Source organism: Ptychodera flava, chromosome 18 (genome assembly GCF_041260155.1).
Source record: "Ptychodera flava strain L36383 chromosome 18, AS_Pfla_20210202, whole genome shotgun sequence".
Classification (NCBI taxonomy): Eukaryota; Metazoa; Hemichordata; class Enteropneusta; family Ptychoderidae; genus Ptychodera; species Ptychodera flava.
In genome coordinates this window covers 29,629,420-29,650,183 of record NC_091945.1, presented here as the reverse complement: position 1 = coordinate 29,650,183, position 20,764 = coordinate 29,629,420, and the positions used below count along the sequence as shown (strand labels likewise).

Sequence of the window (20,764 nt, the reverse complement as noted above, 5' to 3'; positions counted from 1 at the left end):
ACGGGACAGGCAACTACATTCTACAAAGGGTCTATGGGATTAGCAGCGTGCGATCCTACTTGGAATAATTAAGAGGTGTTAATTGGTCGGGGACGGAATGAAGCTGGATCCGATCGAGGGTCTATGGCTATACATATAGGGTATCAATGAACACACAGCAAAGAAGCGAAGCAAGGCCGCCCGATGCGGCAGCAGAGTCAATCTTCGGGAGTCGTCATTATTTACTGCCTGGGAGTTCGGAGGAATAAGAGGATCACTAAAAAAATTGAAATCTTTAACGGTGGGAGTTTTGTTTGTTTTTGGGGTTTTTTTTTGGGGGGGGGGTGGCTCAAAATGTGGCCCGTGACAGGAGTGGACTACTCGTGTTTTGGGATTGTACTGAAGCATTTAGTGCAGTTTTGAAATTATTCAAAAATAATAGAAAAGATGGAAAAACACTATAGATTTAAAAATTGTACAATTTTATGAGAACATGGTGCAATTTGATATATATGTATATTGCATATTGACTATCATTACGAAATGAGTATCTTTTTATCTTTTACAGTAGGCATATTTCCCGACAAAAAGTGATAAACTTGCCCGGTCAAGCATGAGAAACATCTACTCTCTATTCTATAGGGTATTGGTTATTAGGGAGAACGTGTAAAGAAAGCTAATTCTATAAAGTATACAAAACAGTGGACTGCCTCGATAACAAACCCATCTTTTATTACAGGAAAACAATTGTCATAGTCCAAAATAACTGAGCAATAGAGATGCCAAGTATCTTTCAACCAAATGTAAATTTAATCCCTATATTATTTTTTTGTTTTCTTTGTCTTATTTTCTCTGTCCTATTTTTTGGCACAAGTTTTGGCTATCTCTTGATAAAAAAAATATTGCAGAAACAAGATTTTGATAACGTAAACAAATAAAATGCATGAAATACATTCTATACATATAAATGATCATTTGATAAAGAGTATTTACTCTTATAGATGTTAAATATTAAGCAAATAAATACGTTAACAGAACAATTAATATTAACTACTTGAAACCAGGCAAAAACTGCAAGTAAGTGCCACTACCAGCAATACTTCTATTATGAAACAGAAGACAGTGATGATGAGAATGATATTGTCGTTCATGTATCCATGGCACCAGTGACGTCACGGTTAAGATGAGGACAGTGGTGTTGATGATGTCATACAGTCGTTTCAGTGTTGACCAGAGGTGGAGAGCTGGGTCATAGAGGAATGCTCTCAGCAGATACCTATATTGGTGCACAGGATCTAGGACAAAACTGAACTATCGTGAATTCGTCCTTTATTATGACAGAAATGTATATATCAATTGACTTAAGTTCAATAACCATTTTAACATTCAACCATACCCATCCAAATTAAGCAATACTATATGGCTGGATACTGGTTGTAGGGTGAGCTTTTATTGAATTTCATTTTGGTGGTTTCACCTTTCTCGACCGTCATGAGGCAACTGATGATAATCTAGCAGGGTAAAAAGGGATTTGAAATGTCTTTTGTGTATTGATATTTAACTTTTCCATGCCAAGTTTTGGAAGGGGGTCAGTCAAAGTTCTGTGTTATTTAGAGAAGGCGGTACTCAAATTCATCATGGTTGGCTAGGGAGTTACTTTAAGTTTCGGAAGTCGTAATTCCTCCGACCCCCAGGCTGTAAATAATGACGACTCCCTCAATAGGCAGCATATCGTTATTAGGAAAGTGTATAGCCCGTGGTATTTGGGGCACACAGAACGTAATAATGTAATCCTCTCCGTTGCACTTTCCTTAGAAGTGAAGCCCTTTCCCTATTAGTCCAATTTCCAGGACATATGAGCCGACCCGCCTCACGCCCTTGTCCCTTCCCATCCCGGGCCTGCAGTCACCGGGATGAATTAATGGTTCAACTTCGTCCTGTCAACTAGTTCTAAAGGTTGTGATTACCCGAAAGACAGCAGAGAAGTCGACCACTGTGTATAATTTTGTTCAAATGAATAACTTACACGTAGATCAGGCTACCTTGACGAAAAATGTGATTTCAGTGCCCTATAGACTTTTTCCGAGATTTTGTCTCTGCAGTATCTGCAATTTGGTATCACTTGTTGCTGTTTGAGTCTGTCTTATGTGTTTATCCTAGACTAAGTTACTGTAGATATCATTTTGGTCTTGTAAAATACCATCATCATCATCATCGTCGTCGTCGTCGTCGTCGTCGTGTTGTCATTGTCATCGCAAATCGTTGTCATCTACATCCTCTTCTTTCATTCCCAGGCTGTCGCAAATACTTTCTCTTGGAGTTATAAGGTATTTGTAAAGTTTCTTGATTTGCATACTTTTTACGATTAATGTTGTTAACGATTAAAAAGTATAGTTGATATATGTGTAAGTTATTTACTTACCTATAAATACAGAGTTTGGATCAGGGACACTCGAATTGTCTGAGTGTGTTTTCTTCTGACACGTCATGAGACAGAAATATTCAGTAGTTGTTTAACATGTTCACTTGTATCCGGTATGAACAACAAACTATTGTTGAAACGAAGTTATGAAATAGATTTTGACATCTGTGTGTTGTCTGTCAACTAGAATCTCCATTTCAAAAACAAAGAACAAGGAATAAAACTTGCTCATACGCCAGGTATTTCGTTTTCAAAGTTCAAAGGGACGACCTTGATCGAATTTTCCCAATTTATTACAAATCTAAGGTGTTTAATATTTGATATTTGTAGCTCCGAGGGAATGGTAAGTATAGATTTACACATAGGTCATGACGAATGAAGTAAGCAAGGCGTTTGCCTTTTTATATTTTATTTGTCGTTTGGGGAAGAAAATGTTTAGAAATGGTTTGTCATGTTGCAGTGGCATTTGTTTTTAAGCAACCTTTTGGTTGAATAATCAAGTGTTTCAAATAATAATAATAAAATATCGATTTTACCTGCTCTGATCACTATAACTCTCAACTTCCTGATACATGGCTCATGACAAAATGAGAAATAGAAAGTTATATATTTGTAAAGATATACTTTTTTATTTGACAGAAAATCCTACACAGGAACAATCGAGACAGTGTGATGCTAAGTTTGACGTGACACACAAAAGTGTAAGGACTAGACCATTTGAGGCCGGGGTGGAAAAATTATCAAACAATGCGAAGAACGTTTCACGGCCATGTCGATTTTTGTGACGTCGACAAAAGCAGTTTGTTTTGCATGCTATTTATCATACGTGTTAATGTATGAAGTAATGCTTGACATTTTTTTTATATGTTTACTTGTTGTCATGATACCTATACGGTCTCGCTGTAAACATCGTGACAGTTGTTTACTGAAAATTTAGAGGAAAAAAAAATTACCGTAGGATGTTTGTTAACTGTATGTGGTTGAATGTGAAACTTGAATTGAGCACGCTTAAAGTGAAATTGTTTATATCTCATTGGGAGTGACATGATACACTTTCTCCTCAAAATTTTAATATCATTAAAATGTATGTAAACGTAATAACGACTTTTTTGAAATTTGATATCCCTTGAAATCAGCTAATTGACTTCCTTGCTTATATGTTCTCGTATATACTAGAAATAAACGATCTCGTTTTCTTTTAATCTCGTCTGTCTGCAATCATTATTGAAAATTTATTTTTCACCAACTCTTCAGCGTATTTCCTCGTCAAGGTGTATGCAAATGACTTCTCAGAACCCTAAACATTCAATGACAAAATTTGTGGCCGAAAATCGACAATTCATGTCCCTTTTGATATGTGCTTTCTTGTGTATCCAAAAACCTAATCCACATAAAGAAGTTCCGGACTAAAGGCAAACTGACATATGATATGATACGTGTGCTTCCATCACTACTGAAGAAACTGGATAACGACGAACTGATATTGGAGATTCAGATATCACTTACTGTTCCTATCGATACGTATACCGAGTACAACTGATCCCTTGACATCGACAGGCTAGATAAGTGAATGACACAGCCCGTCTCATCCAACAAGTCTGGAATAATCTCGTTTGTAATTAATAATTATTCTTTGAGTATTTTAAGTAGAAAAAAATTCATTCATCCCCAAAAATGACAAAACACAAATTTTAATGTGATTCAAGCAACATCGAATGAGTTGAATATCATGAAAGACTAAAGGCAGAAGTGTTGTGTTCATAATGAAACATGTACAAACACATGTTGATAAGATGAGGTTCTTTCGTTAATCAGTTGATTGAGACTGGGCGCTGGTATTGTCAACAATTTCTGTCACGCAATAGGACCATTAGTATTTTTCTTTCTTTCATTCATGCCACAATGCGGAAATTAACTTTTCTCTATTGTAGATTTCATAGATTTCGTCATGCATGGTTTCTCACGAGTGTTTCCCATACCATTGCTACTATGGAGACTGCAAAACAATCGCCTAACTACGACTTCGTCACTAGAGTACAAAGATCTCCTGCTGGTAATGCATTAAGGGGTGGACCATTTGATATCCTGGGGGGTGTCTGAAAGATTTTCGAAAACAAAATTCCCAGCAGATACAAGGGAAAAAAAATTCTGCCTTAGATGACTTATGAAAAAAAAACCGGCAAGCGAATGTGGAAGAAAAAAAATCTATCACAGTATCAGCAAGAACCTTTTGGGATGTAACTTTTTCATTTCCGTGCACCCTTCTTGTCTTTCCAAAAGCCTCTTGAAACTAATTTTCCGTTATATTTGGCTTTTGAATTGTTCACTGCATTTAGATAAGTGAACACACTCTGTAGATACATGCATATCATCTCTTGTGTGTTGACCAATAAATAATATTGTTTCACTGGTATGGTTGTGACATGGACAGATTGCACTGACAAGTCAAATGACACTTTCAGAAGATTTTAAAACAAAACTGTCATCTATGTCTAAGGTCTTTATTCAGTAATATAAGGCCTTCGGCCCATCATACTTTACATAGTATTCAAATGAAATAAGTGGCAGGAAAGTAGAATATCACACACTATAACATTTTTACATATCATTCAACTCCTTTCTCAGTCGCATTGAATGAAAAACATATGCAGATAAACATTGCAAAGTAGCTATATCATCAGTCGTCATCAGTTGAATAAATTTCCTTTCAGAAGGTGGATTAAAATATCTTACAGGAATGTATTTCCTTCTCTGATTTTCAAAAAAAGGACAAATTAAAAGGAAGTGGTATTCGTCCTCAATTTCTGTTCTATCACATAGTAAGCAGAATCTTAAATCTCGGTCTATTCCGAATTTACGATCCACCTCAATCCGTAAATAATGGGAAGAAGTGCGAAACCTTGCAAGCATTCGCGCATGTGCGAGGATTTTCACAGAAAAAAGATACTTTTCCGGCTCAATGGATGATTTCAATTGTCTGTACCATGTCAACTTTTCGAGTGAACAGACTTCACTATACCACTTATCATACAGGTAATTTTTAAATCTCTGAACAAAAGTTTGCATAAAAGAATTTACATCATCTATTTCTTGTTTTTCCCATACATCATGTAAATTACATAACTGCAACAATTTTTTAATATGCTGTACCCATGTTGGTTTGGATCTAACACCTGATTGTTCGATGGTATAAAGCATGTTGTAGCATTTCTTTGGGTATCTACTTGAAGGCATTTTCAGAAGTTTTGTCCAATATTTAATGCAACGTTTTGCCGTATATGAAAAGATTGATGTCTTCCCCTAAAACTACGACATTTGGTGCATTTCCAGCAACTCCTAAATAATAATGACAGGCATAATAGTGAATTCCCTCTAGACTGTCATGTCTTTCAAAACCCCAAACCTCTGACCCATATGTCAAAATAGGTAAAATCATAGTGTCGAATAATTTAAAGAATGTGTTATAAGGAAGCATACCAATTTTTCTGCTAACCTTACAAATACCCATTAAAGCTTTACGTGATTGCTGTGCTAAAACTGTCATCGACAAGTATTATAATCCGTGGCACATTTTCTCCAACTAATGAACCGATTTGCATTTTCAAAAAAGAAAATCACAATGAAACTAATTTTCAATTTTCAAATGGTTTTATCATCTTGATTATTAACTTTTATGCCTATTTCTAAATTTAAAATCTTTGGGCTGAGATTGAAATATAGGAAACAGGTATGAATACTGTATAAGTATAGGTGTGTATACTGAGGATGGCACTTTGCGACCATTCAAATTTCCCTCTGACAAACTCTATTTCCCACGATGCACATTTCCGTGTTTTCAATTTCCAGTATTATACCAAATGTCCAACTTTGCCATTTCATTTGGGGCGTGGCCCAGTATCTTTTCATCACTATGGTTGAAATAACTGTATCGAATTGGAATTCAGGTGTAACATTTATCTCAGTGTGACCAAATATACTGGGGGAGGGCTTGGTTATGATAATTTGCACAAGATGCTTTTAAAAATTAGTGGGAAGGAGGGACTGGTCAGTTTCTTCGACCTAGGAGGCCGGTTGATTCATGGGGTCACCCTCTTTTTTACTTTGGTGATGGGGTCACCTATTTTGAAATGCCCAATAGGGGGGGGGGGGGGTCAGTGTGTTTTTAAATTTCGACGCGGGCGCTCATATTTGCCTAAAATACATCAAATGCATCGTGCTAGCCATGACTTTCATCATTCAGTTTCATACCCTGTTTTTGACTTTGATGATGGGGTGTCACCATGTTTTTAAAATGCCAAATATGGGGGGTCAGAGTGTTTTTGAATTTTGACACAGCTCATACTTGCATAAAATGCATTGCGCCAGCCACAAATTTCATTATTCAGTTGCATTTTTCGGCGCGCCCTTCGGGCGCGTAACTTTAAATAATAAGACATTATTTTTCAGAGCCCCGTCCCAGTGCAAAACTATAATATATCAGACATGCATATATCTGAGATATATCTGAGATATATCTGTGTGTTTAAAATTGTAAAAAAATTTAAAAATTATGTTTAAAATTTTTCGGCGCGCCCTTCGGGCGCATTTCTTTCAAATTTCAAACAATATTTTTCAGCATGCCCTTCAGATGCATGACTTTCATATATCAGATATATCTGTATATATATCAGAGATCTGGATATTTAATATTTTTCGACGCGCCCTTCGGGCGCAGTAAATTAATATATCAGTGATATATGTCAGAAATATCTTGATGTCTGTAAATTGAAAGTCTGTTTTGCAAAGTGTACTAATCATTATGAAATCTGCAGTTCATATGAAAAGCATGACAAGTTCCTGATTCTTTTCTGTTTCCTCTATGAGAATTCAGTATTAGAAAGCAACATGCACTAATATTTCACAATCACAGTTTTCTTACAACAGTTCTGGACATCTGCTTTATGCATAAAAAGAGTGGAGTACATTCACAGCTCATTCAAAACACTGCATTCAAAATTTAGAATTGACACTTTTAGGTTCCTATCTTACAACTAACATGACAACAATATCATTAAAACACAGAAAGACTGAATGTTTAAAATATACCCCCAAATATACCCCGACTGCTGACCTGTATACAGAGAATGTAAATCCACTTTTGTTATTTAGCCTTTTGATATTCATTGTAAAGCAGTATCTAGTGTGTAGTACAATGTAGAACGTGAGGTTTAGTGCAGCGCTGGGATGTATCGCCGTCCTGAAGGACCGTGATCGCATTGTCTGTGTACGATATTTCACATACAGCATGCCTAATTTCCCCAAAAAGCCCACCTTATTTTCGCTTGATGATATGCGGATAATTTTATTGTGAAAAGTGAAAGGCTGAAATTTCTAACTACAATTACCTCCGAAGATTTCATACTTGATCAGGTCATCCTGAAATTCCTGACTCCTATCACAATTGTTTTGGCAAAGAAAGCAAACTTTCAGGCATTGAAGCCGCGCTCTCTTACACATATACAGTAGCATTGCTCAAACAAACGCGATACAATGCAATAGTAACAGGTTTCGAGGTTACAAAACTGGGGCAGTTGTCCATACGTTGCGGCATTCATTTCTGTTTGTTTGTTCTGCACACAAGCTGTCTTGATAAGACAGTCACAACAAATGTGTTTGCTATGCAGCTATGAAATAACCTGGGGCCTGATTTCTTGCAAACATACCATTCGTACATGTCGTTGCAAACACTTAAAGAGCTCGGGGATATTCAATATTTGAGCACATTCTGTTCCTTGAGAGTCCGACAATGCTGTTCTCTGTTACTAATACATTTGTCACTGTGTCGGCTAATTTGACATTTGAGAAGAATAGAAACGCAGCACAAAACAAATGATAGACATATACATATGTAACTAAATAAAAAGATAAACTCTAATTATCATCATAGTCGTCATTATCATCATCGTAACCAAAGAGAAAAACAGAACAACAAAACAATCAAAACTCTCAGTCCCATAAAAAAAACAAAATCTACTGAGTCGCTGACCGATTTCTAAACCTGACCTGGTCATTGTTCATAAAATTTCTACTCTCAATGACATTACCAAGCCATAGTATCGGTGAACAATAACTTACAATAGACACGACTGCAGTCTTCCTCTATGTTGAATATAATAATAGAGCTGAGTTTAAACTTTATAGGAGTCAAGATCAAATGAAAGTATGATCGATATTTGTGATATACGAATTTATCATGACGGAGGATTTCATCGTCCGCTCTTAATCAGGTCGGCGTGATATAGCATCCCTATAACCAACCAGGGAGAGAGTGTTCCTCCCCAAATAGACACCCTTTAGCTAGCGAAGTTGGAACGGTTTGGAAAAGAAGGTGCTTTTTTCCTTCTTGCCTCGAGAATTTTGGGTATATTGAATTCGTCCATTGAATGTCTCGTTAGGATTATGTCTCTATGATGACGGCAATGGTGACAATATGGCGACAGTGGTGACGGCAGTAATAACCACACTATGAATTCACAAGAAATCGACAACGACCTTGGCAATGACAATGTAAATATTAAAAACAATAATAATGAAATGTATTGTTATGAAGACCAACATGGGTTACCGTATCCGCAGTCTTGCAAATTATTTCGTGGCTGACTTGACCATGTCGACATCACGGCAAAATTTATTCACGGAAAGGTGTCTTTGCAAATCACCAAATATAAAACTTTACTGCTGGTGATTTTATGTGATGTGAGACAGTTAAGATTCTTCAGGCAGTTACGTAAGAGACCACGCCAGGGCTATAAAGAGGCGAAGAACAAATATTGTGGCCTCGTAACCATAACAAACGAGGCTGCCTGTGAGAGTGGAAATCGATATCTATTATCACTGATTGGCTATTTCGATCCACAATAGAAACACGTGACCTGACAACTCTCGCGCAGTCATGAGCTACCCGCCACCTGCAACAGGTAAGTAAATCGGTTTCTCTGTCTAACATCGATTCATAACTACCGTAAACATAGCAAAACCCATGTACAATGTCACAGTGTATCTAGCTTTTTATTTTAAGCCTGTATGTAGTGATGTGATGACGTGTCTGCTCAGGTCTGGTCACACCATGTCTTTCCAAGGTGACCTTAACGCTGTGTTGACCTCCGACATGACTGTTCTTTATTAGCACTTTTCGTCGTGTGCGGGACAACAACCCTAGTAAGCGCTCGGACTGTTGATTGTACCTACCAGGTGTAACCCGTTTCCCTCCAACGGGACCGGTTTAAATCCCTTCGTTTATGGTGTGCACTGAGCCATCAGAGCACCTGTAGACAGTTCAACAGTACAGTTTATGTAATGTTGAATGCCTTACTCATTTCTCCTGAATGAAATGACGCAGTTATTAAGCATTTAATACCATTATCCGTATCAAATTTCTTCAAGCAATCAGCAACGTCAGTCACTAAGCAACAGATGTTGTAATTGCATATCGTTCCCCTGTCACCGACGAGTCTGCTCATCGTTTTAAGTGCGATTTAATATGACGTATAATTCCTCACCAATGTCTATAGGACAGCGTAATAAAAATTCTTCTTTTTGCGTCCACTCAAAATATTATATACATAAGTCATGTTGTTTTCAATTAATATGAGTGCTTGCTCAAGGATCAGAGCAGGTGCAATGTGTCATTCTGCAAGTACAGGTGTTTCATAGTTTACACAATTTGTTAATTGTAGGTACAGAAAGCACAGGCACTCCTTAGCTGGGTAGTCTGCTAAATAGATCAATTTTCGGCTTGATCTATCGATCCCGTAGTCGATATGCCTGCCACTGCAACCTAAATACTCACAGTTGTGAGTATTTAGGTTGCAGTGGTGTGCACATCGACTACGGGATCGATAGATCAAGCCGAAAATTGATCCATTTAGCAGACTACCCAGCTAAGGAGTGCCTGTGATTGAAAGCTACGCGGTATCAACGTATAGTCTCAGTTAGTAGTCTGTGTATTTTTCATATGAAACCTCAAAAAACCTACGTCTCAGCGGGGCAGGGTGTACAACAAAGAATTTTATTACCCGGGCCTAATTCAAAGACTTAAATTTGCACCGCGTTACCGCCAGAAAGTTGGTCCTCGAGCTCGGTAGGCGACGAGGATATTTAAGTTATACTGATGCACTGGGGATTAGCAACGTCTTTCAGGATGGTGATATCAAGTCTCACTATTGAACTGAATGGCGACGTCTTTCGGGATATCACTGTAATTTGACACCAAGAGTTCCATAGGAGAAAAATCACTTAAACTAATTGGTTTTCTATATTCGACGAGCAACGCGGTAGGCTCATGCTTGATATGCAAACCATGTTTTTGTGGCAGCCCATTACCAAATTGTTCTCTTCGGTGGCAAACCGTACTATGACTCGACCATAAAAATCATTAATATTTCAAATTGTCGAATTAATCAATAGAAAAGAAACTCCTACACAAATAATTTTACAGGTCGAATTAATAAAGGACAATTTCGAAAATTCTTAGAGATGTGTCTGTGATAATCATGTAACAGAAGAGAAACTCGAAAGCTCCTGGTTAAAGGTTAAAGTGCATAAATTAATAATGTCGTAAAATAGGTTTTATGTGCATTAGTCAAACAATTTTGTTCATGGTTACCGCCATTGCTATACCGTCACGACTTCCCCGTTTTGATCAAACCTTTGTGTTGTCTTCAGTAATTATCTCTCCTCATGCTGAAAATGACCTGGTGTGATATATATATATATATATATATATATATATATATATATATATATATATATATATATATATATATATATATATATATATAGAGAGAGAGAGAGAGAGAGAGAGAGAGAGAGAGATAGATAGATAGATAGATAGATAGATAGATAGATAGATAGATAGATATATACATACGTATACGTACATACATACATACATACATACATACATACATACATACATACATACACACACACATACATACGCACATACACGTACATTTAAGCAATTTAAACACTGGTCAATCGCCGAGTATGATGTATACGCACACTTCCAACTTGACCCAATTGAAATGAGCGATAAATCGTCCGTTTGCTCAAGCGGTTCGAAAATGTTCGTTCGTGCGGCATATCTCAGGTGTCTACATTGATTTGGTTTTTGCATGCTGGCAGGAAAGAACCTCGACTTTAGCAACCCCTGTCGGCTACCTTAGTTTGTTATCTCCAAGGAAAGGAGTGAATTTCAGCAGCTTCCCTGGGTCTAATCGTGGATTTAGTTTGTTGATCCTACAGCCGTAACAGAATACTGCCAGAGAATCTGCAAAAGTTTACTTCTTGCTATCGTATACATAGTCAAGCATCAGATACTTCATACGCATCGGGTCGCAAACACAAACATACATTGACGTGAACTTCTCCATCATCTTCATCAGTTTCAAACTTAAAGGTACAAAATCTTATACGTGAATTATTCGGGAATGCAAATCGAAAAAAATCTTCTGATGTTTCGTCTTTGTGTTTTCTATAGGTTACTCTCCACCGCAACAGGGAGGCTACGCCCCTCCTCCACAGCAGGGAGGTTATCCGCCACCCCAACAACAGGCTGGCTACCCTCCGCCACAACAACCAGGTGGTTACCCTCCACCACAACAACCAGGTGGTTACCCTCCGCCCCAACAACCAGGTGGTTACCCTCCGCCACAACAACCAGGTGGTTACCCTCCGCCACAACAACCAGGTGGTTACCCTCCACCACAACAACAAAATGGCTACCCTCCTCCAGCACAGCAAGGTGCCCCGCCACAACAGCAAGGATATCCTCCCCCTCAACAAACTGTTCCTCAGCAATTACCAGGTCAGCCTGGACAGCCAGAACAATCTGCACCGGGTAGGTCTTACAACTGTTTGAAGTTTCATCTTTCAATCAGCTTCCATATTTTGGTGGATAGGGAAGCAAATTTGTTTGACTCTAATCTGTCCTCTGCTGTGCATCTTCTTCATATTTCTCCGATAATTCACGCCGACCATCATCATCATCATCATCATCATCATCGTTCGTCGTCATCCTTTTCCTCCTCCTCTTTTCCCTCCTCCTCCTCCTCCTCCTCCTCCTCCTCCTCACCATCACCACCACCACCACCATCAACATTATCATCATCGATGTAGCCATGCATTTCCAGCATGTCCATGGTCATAATCATATGCATGCGTACGTTGTTCGTTCAACTCATCGCTTGAGATGTCATTTATACCAGGGTCAAATCCGGTCTGCCTCAGAGTTCTCTGTTCCTGTTTATCACCTTCATCAAATACATTATCCGGATGATTCTTATTATCCGATACATCTTACATAGTTAATATGCCCATCTATTTTACCCATTCTGTGTCATATAGCTTGGACTCCTAACCAGAATGTTGGTGATAATGGTCCGTCGTACAAGTGGGACAACACACCCGACACAGATCCGGACAGTGACGCCGAGGAACAGCCCGACGATGGACCAAAAGCCGATATCAGTAAAATGGAGAGCGTGCAGGGATACGAGGCCGTGGGAGTTGATGACGGGGATGCTATACCGCCGCCAGTATATCATCCGCCTGCCGAAGACCAGAGGCCAGAAGAAACGTTCGGAGAGTACGTAGCTTTTGACTATAAAGTCATTTTTCAACAGTATTTAAGAGTTTTGTACGATTCAAAACGGACCGGGTATTAATTTCGTAAAAGGAATCTCTAATCCACCCACTCACAGTTTACTTTAAATTTGTGAATAAATACATGTGAGATGCAATTCTTGTGTTAAACTGTTGTATCTAACATGATCTCTTCAAGATTGCGACAGGGAAACAACCCTTGGAGAATACGATGTAAGATTTTTGTGATTTTTCTTTTCAAATTTTGTCATGATATTTGGTTAATAAATTTCAATACACTCTCCCATATTTGTTCAGAGGTGGAAAAATATCGGAGGAAGAGGCAAGGGAGGCCATGCTACAATTTGTTGACGCACACTGTTGCTATGGTTCCCGACCAGCCAAACAAATGACCATCACAAATATCCTGCCAGGGAGTGCTCTTCACGTAAGTTCAATCGTTTCAATGCCATTGTAACTACGAACGCAATAATGTTACCTACGATAATGCCATTATAGAGAAAGTTAGTTACATATTTCTGAACAAAAAAAAAATGCCAATCAACCAGTTCATAAAACTGAAAGATCCTCTCTAGAGCGCCCTCGAGCGACGGGGATCTTCCACTCTACCAGCTCATAGGCTCGACGGCGATTTGCAAATGTCAATAGGCCTGGTGAAATAATTGTGTCGTTTCTTTGTGTTAGCAGTGCAGGGGGCTATAGTATTTTTGACATTCAATCGTCGATTTACATAGGTAAGAGCTGCTTTCGAAGCTTTTGGTCCACTCCAGCAGACAGACGCGTTAAGCTCTGAGGGTATCTGTGAAAAATATTTACTTCTTGGCTGGTTTTCGTTTAAAGGACATCCGATCATACTCATTGACAATGGTAATTTTTATTTAATTACAGTACGAGTTAGAAACTTTCACCGAAGCACGCTCAACAAGTCGCGTCCATGAACCTCACTACGGCGGACCGGTGGACGGTCCAATGAATGGTATCGCTCCTGGTCCTTGGCAAATCGATGTTCAGCCCGACGGCTTGTTTTCAAACCACACCAAATTTACCGAGGTGCCTCATACATCGACAGTTCACGTGAGTAATCTCTTCAATTCATGATAGGTTCTTTGAAGTTGAGTTGTTTGACCGACTTCAACGTTCATTTTAATCCAGGCAAATTAAGTATGCAGCACGTTTCAAATTTCAGTCCAATATACGGATTAGACAAAATGCAAGTATACAGTATTTACATTTAATATTACCTAGCGACCAACATTCCCTCCGTAGTATTTACCTATCTATCTCCCTACCTGTCTGTCTGTCCGTCTCTGTCTGTCTGTCATTCTGTCTGTCTGCCTCGCGTGACCACAACCTCTCCACTACTGTGGCGTGACAAATCTGTCTACCTATTAAAACTATATTATATCCATACATTCATCTAGTTTTCTGTACACTTGTTCGTCATTCTCTTTCTCTTCAAAACTCTCTATAAGTGTACTGATATTTCTGTCTGTCTCTGTCTCTCTGTCTGCACAGATACTGCCCCTTACATCTTCAAAATCTTCAGAAGAAATCAATTTACAAAGAAAATCTTCTTCTATATTTTAAATCAAGGGTTGTCACCGATGCTACTCACGTGGATTTATCCGCTGCGGTCGCTGCTATGGACGAGGACGGGTAAGAATTTATATAGTGATTGATGCTAAACTGATTTCTTTCCAAAATATTTGCTGCCTTCTGGTGCCAAAAGGTTATCGAAAATAACGATTTCATAAGATAGGGATTAATACAAGGGCCTACTATTCGGCGACTTGACCTGAGCGACTTGTACATGTCGTTTTCATAAGTTTGCAAGTCAATGTCTAAATTCACTTTTTCACTCTCGTTCAAAACTTTAAATCTTAAATAATAGCCGGCAGTTGAAATTCCAAGGCCACAAATGGATGAAATTGATGATTCCCTATATTGTTTATTATCTCAACATTTTTGAGTTTAGAAGTGCAAAACCCTTTCACGCCCGAATTTAGAGTAACAAGCAAGTCCTAAATTGCCTCGACAAAACTTGAGGCAAAAACCAAGCTAAAAACCGATCAAAGACAAAAGAAACCCCAAAATATTGACCGAGCAAATAAACTCTCCCCTCTGTCATCAGTGCTAATCCTAACCGCTGTCTTACCGTTGTTAATTACCACAGCGTAACCTGTCATTTCTTCTCCACAGGTTCGGTGTTCATGGTGTCGTGGCTCTGGCCGAAGGACAAAACGTGTTCGGGACGGTAACGGGCGCTATAAGAGTGTACGTGTTTCATGTACTTCATGTGGTGGTAGAGGTAGAAAGAGGTGGGTTCGGATTTCAGCTTCACGATATTTTCAGGCTCGTTCACGTTCGCTCTTCCGCCGCGCGTTTACTGTTAACTTCAATCATGGGACAAAGTTGGCCTAGTATATTTCGCATTCCGTTGTTGTTTGAATGAATTACCAATCGGTAAAAAATGCCTCTTTAGCTAAACTGATGTGTCTGAAATTAATTTGATCTAAAACGCTTAATTTATCCCTTATCTTGTCGGTTTCAGAGATCTAGCTGAGTTTGTTGCCCAACGAGTGCATTGGTCGCTCGCCAATATACCAAATTGTTATATGGCATGATTGTAATATTCTCTGCTCAACAGTTCACCCGGTTAGACGATAAAACATTTCAGTTTGAAAAGTCATAAGGGTTTTTACAACTCTCTCGTGTCGAAAAGTACATGTGTAAAAAACTTCAACATTAACTATTACGAAATTTCTTTGTCAAAGACTTGGTCACGATATTTTCCAGATCAGGACAGTACAACTCAGCGTTTACAATCAGACCTTGTCTGTCACACATTTTTTCTTGGTGAAATGAACTTCAAAAGTTTAAAGTATCGATGACGTCACAATTTCAGCGTATACTTACATTTACATCTTGTTATGATTTTACAGGTGTATGCGTTGTGGCGGCGACGGGCGAGTCACGTGTCCTACATGTAGAGGATATTGTTTTCTACGTTGGTTCATTAGACTGAAGGTTCAATTGTAAGTCTACGAATAATTTCCTCTCATAGCTCTGTCATAAAGTATGGAAGTATCCTTGATCCCAATTCATTTGATTTTCTGCACATTTATGTGGGTTCCCTGGTATTGTGACAGTTTGAGCTCTCACTGTGATCATTTGAATGTTACGATCATCTGAACTCCATAACGTGTACATAAAAATTATGAGTTCATGTAATCCTATGTGTCTATGAATGTGTGTACACACATTTTTTTATGAAACCTCTGCCAAATCCCTGGTCGCGATACGGTGTTGTCATTATCACAATATGTTGCTCTTTATCTTTTCTCATGCTGACAAAACACATCAATACAATCATTTTTCGTTACAGTGTTAATAATTTGTCTGACTACATTTTGGAGAAATCAGACTTACCAGACGAGCTAATCAGGGACGTTGGGGGCGTAATACTCTTTGAGCAGACTTTACCTTATGTAAGTAGTATTCTAATTTTCTCATTCGGTATTCTGTCTGATCTATCAATCGATAAAGTTTTTATTTGTTTGTAAGTGATCTATAGCAAACAATGCTGTAAAGAATGCAGTATTATTCTCGAGAAAAAAGAAACAAGGTATGTTTTAGACCTTGGTGGCAGCTAATCACAAACGTATAACCGCGAGTACTTCAACATTTTGACTCATAAATTCTATGTAGATTCTGTGGAAAATAAAATTTCTGTAGTCGAAGTAAAAAAAAATAACCTGATTATCACGGAAGTACCTATCAGAAAAAGACACGATTCTACATTTCTCAGGTCTTGAATAACTGAGTTTTAAGAGCATTATTGATGCTGTAGCTGGCCTGGTTGTGCTTCATCCTTGTTCCAGTGTTTGTTTATTTAGTACCCGGCAGATGCATGCCCCTTGGCGTCGCCAACGTCTGTATATTTTAATTTTAAAAAGTATACTGATGGCATATTGCTTTACACCCTTGTGACTTATTCATTACCAATAAGATTCATGACCGATTTCAATACCTCTTACAGGTGTGGCCTATTTCGTGTTACCCTGTGGCTGACATCAATGCAAACTCACTCCGCATTGTTACCCACCATAGAAACTCCTGGCAGGATAGACGGAAATTACAACAGGTAAAACACAATTAGATTTCTCTATTGATGTTGGTGCTTCGGACGAGAGATTTATATAGCATGGCCGGTGACTGCAACTCTATCACTGTATATTCCTTATTGGGATGCCTGACATGAAAAACGTCATATTGAAATTTTCCAATGAAATTAAGTGAAACTAATAGTGTCTTTCTCATGTCCTTGACAGTACATGTAGAAGACGACCGTAATTATTCATTACAAAATTTGCTTGTATTGTGCGAAGAACATATAGCAAATGGTGTGTTATATTATGTTAGCGTGTCAGTCACACCAATGTGTCGTTCTGATCGGATGCAAGCTCACGCCGGCTAATTTAAAAAAATTGACCATAGACAGTTTTACCAGTGCTACAACTAGCAACTGGCCCCTCAACTAGCAAAAAGGATGGTACCTGAGATACAAGCTATAACATATGTCCACATTTGTTCCAGAGACAACGTCTGCGAGCTGTACCCGTGAGCGAAGCCCATTACAATTGGAAGGACGTGTCAACCAGGTTTTGGGTTTACGGCAACGAAAGAAGTGTCTACGCCCCGGATTATCCTCACCAATGCTGCTGGGGTTGCAACATACTCTAAAACAGTGCATTAAAAAATAAGTTTGACAATGTTATAGAACTCATAAGGTCAAAGCATGAAAGACATACTCATTTGACTGTGAACTTGAATAATTTTAACAAAACCATAAATAGGTGGCGGGGATCTCGAAAATTTCTTGTTAACGTATATCATATATATGTAAGGGAAGTTGCCTTGTTTACGTTTGAAAATGATGTAAGATTTTAAAATTGTTCTTTATTTACAAACCATTTAGATGGAATCTCTTGAACATACATCATTTCATTATTTGGAGATCCCTTCGAATTATGCCCGTGATCTTTTGATTATTTTGAAGAGACATGACTTTTGTAAAATAAACTTGAATGGCTATATCACCGGAGGGCTGCATTTACTTTGCAAAGAAGTCTGGACACACCAAGCAGTGTTGCCTTTCACCTCTGTCCGCACTCTTTTTTAAGTTTTATCCATTTATCCGTATTTTATCCACTCAACAGATTCAAGAGACTTGCTAAAAATTTCTCTAGTGAGAACTAAAGGGTCTTTGAATTGGTAGCCGAAATAATTAAGATGGCAGGTGTAAAAAGAAACATCTTGTGATTATATTGATGTCACCTTCGTTGTTTTGTAAAAGAAGACATATCAATGTTGCTCGTTATTTTTAATATGTGTAATGCGTTCTTTATTGTCCACCACATTCTATGGGGACGTCGAAATGTTGGTAATAGACCGATGTTCGAACGAAATTCCGATTTCTCATTTGAAGTAAAATAATGAAACTATTAGTATATGGATGTATAGAAGACATGATGTGCCCTTTTTCAATCGGAGATTTAATTTTTTCCACAATGTTACAAATATTACAAAAGATCAGAATTGCGGGAATTTTGAAACCGACGTATTTCGCTACCTTCAAGTTGTCCAAATACACGCTCGACAACATCAATTTTCAATTTCTTCATTATGAAAGAGAATACAGTAAAGTTTTTTGATAGTTCTAAACCTTCAATGTCGAGGAGGACAAAACGTTTATTTACAAAAAATTTAAAATAATCTTGTCCTTTTATATTCAATTATGCTTTCTGTAATTTTTTATGCATTTTCTTGTATATATTTCTAACAATTTAAAGAAGATTTTATATTGACATTTGTGCTCCACGATTTCTATCGATATTTACGTACACTTTTCTATGAAATTACTAAGTTTGAAATAAACTTTAAGATTTCACTGACACATTTTAGATGGTCAGCATTATTCAGTGGCAAGCCCTGAAATGAGTATGGCGATCTGCCTCGTAGAGTCACCGTTGAATTTAATGTCGGACACGTGTCACGTTGTATGAGCCAACGGCAGACTGAGCCTCAATGAAAGATATTGACCCTCTTATAGTTTGAGCTCTTCGATTTGCTTGTCTGTCGCCTGTGTACACTAATTTTTGAACTTTCAGACAACATTTCCAACAGTCTTTCAGTTTACATGTTTTGAAAAATGAAAAATCGAATTTTATGTGTAGTGAGCGTGAACAGAATGCGGCCCCAAATTTACCGTTATTTTAACCCAATGGCATTGGGTTGAAATAACGGTAAATTTGGGTAAGTTTGATGTTCTTGTGTGTTTTTATGAGTAGGTTGAGGTATCCTTTGGCAAATAATGGGCAAAAGTTTTAAACTTCAGTCTGGAGGCGTATACATCCTCGATACCACTCGTACTTGTTATAACTTGCAAAATTAATGCCTTGAAACAATTACTATTGGTATGCATATATAAGATGTGATACTGTAATCGAGATAAGTTTATTTCTGAAGTGCATGTGTTACCGAGCGAAACATTTGTCAGAGAACGATTAACCGCTTTACATTGTTGGCACGGCGAGATATGGCTGGCATGAACCTGTCAGGGAATATTTGCAATGAAGGACAAAATCTGATAAGTATTTGCAGATCAAATGGAGATCACAAGGAGCGCCAAAAGATTTCAAAACGTAAAATAATTCAGTTCAGATGATTCTTTTTATTCTCTTATAATAAGTCAAGTCTTAATGTTTCTGCTACTAAAAACTATTCGCTGTGTGATATTCCTTCTGCTCGCTGTACGGCTAGTTATTGGGTGAAACGACATGTTGAGATACAGGCGGTGTGGTGTTGTGACGTCAGATTTGTAGGTGGTTGCATCTGAGATATAATTTAAATATGGAAAGTGACGTCAAAAACGCAACAATGATACTATAGACGTAAATCCAATAAACAAATGTAATTCAAACTGTTTCATAGCTCCGTATTGAAAAATATAATACGCTATCATATTCAGACAATATCAGAGTGTTTGCTAGCCTAGTCCCTCGATGAATTATTTTTGCCTGCGGGCAAAGACCAAATATCTCCGAAGGCAAAAATACTTCGTCGAGGGACTAGGCTAAGTGTTTGCCTGATTTGACATAAAGCTCTGTCGAATCAGACCGTCTGTTGTAGCGTTGGACACCTGGTCCTATACGAGTGGTCATGTAGACTATACTAAAGCGAAGAAATACGCTATTTTTTCTCAACCAAACTTAAAGATACCGATTCTCTAAAATACATATAGCAGGCGAAAGTAAATTCCTTGCAAATTTAATTGGTCACCAGAAAATCATGATTCAAACAATGCAGAAAATGATATAAAGGTTTAGTCTGTTCAAAATTTGATAAAAAATATTAACATACTCGGCTTTTTGTGACATCAATCATCAGTACCATGGGCCAAGTCATACTCTTACTTAGATAACAAAAACTAGTAAAATGCTTTCGTCAACAACCGTCAAACTTCCATTCCACTCCGTGTACTAGTAAACTTAGGATTACAGAGGCACACTTATAACAGCTTATGGTATCACAACTGTATAGTTCATTATTGATCGTTTCATGCAACATTTTAAGGAAAGATAATGACAGAAGGAGAATCGGATGGCCGTATTACAATCAGTAGCAGCAGCAACAACAACAAACAACGACAACAATTAA

General features: G+C 38.0%; 1 protein-coding gene across 1 annotated transcript; it reads left to right on the top strand.

The window, feature by feature from the left end:
* The first annotated feature begins 9,293 nt into the window (after positions 1-9,293).
* On the top strand, positions 9,294-19,002 carry LOC139117337 (protein SSUH2 homolog). Its single transcript, XM_070680353.1, has 11 exons — positions 9,294-9,357; positions 11,922-12,281; positions 12,788-13,028; positions 13,343-13,472; positions 13,934-14,119; positions 14,639-14,701; positions 15,245-15,363; positions 15,988-16,080; positions 16,431-16,533; positions 17,085-17,189; positions 17,642-19,002. The coding sequence occupies exons 1-11, from the start codon at positions 9,333-9,335 to the stop codon at positions 17,786-17,788; spliced, it is 1,572 nt and encodes a 523-aa protein (XP_070536454.1). The 5' UTR covers positions 9,294-9,332; the 3' UTR covers positions 17,789-19,002.
* Positions 19,003-20,764: the final 1,762 nt, after the last annotated feature.

What these genes read in the sequence shown, in the direction of transcription:
- LOC139117337 (XM_070680353.1), top strand. Translation starts at nt 9,333, where the DNA reads ATGAGCTACCCGCCACCTGCAACAG. An exon ending in CTACCCGCCACCTGCAACAG is followed by an intron (nt 9,358 to 11,921) that starts GTAAGTAAATCG and finishes TGTTTTCTATAG; the next exon opens with GTTACTCTCCACCGCAACAG. An exon ending in ATTAGACTGAAGGTTCAATT is followed by an intron (nt 16,081 to 16,430) that starts GTAAGTCTACGA and finishes TTTTCGTTACAG; the next exon opens with TGTTAATAATTTGTCTGACT.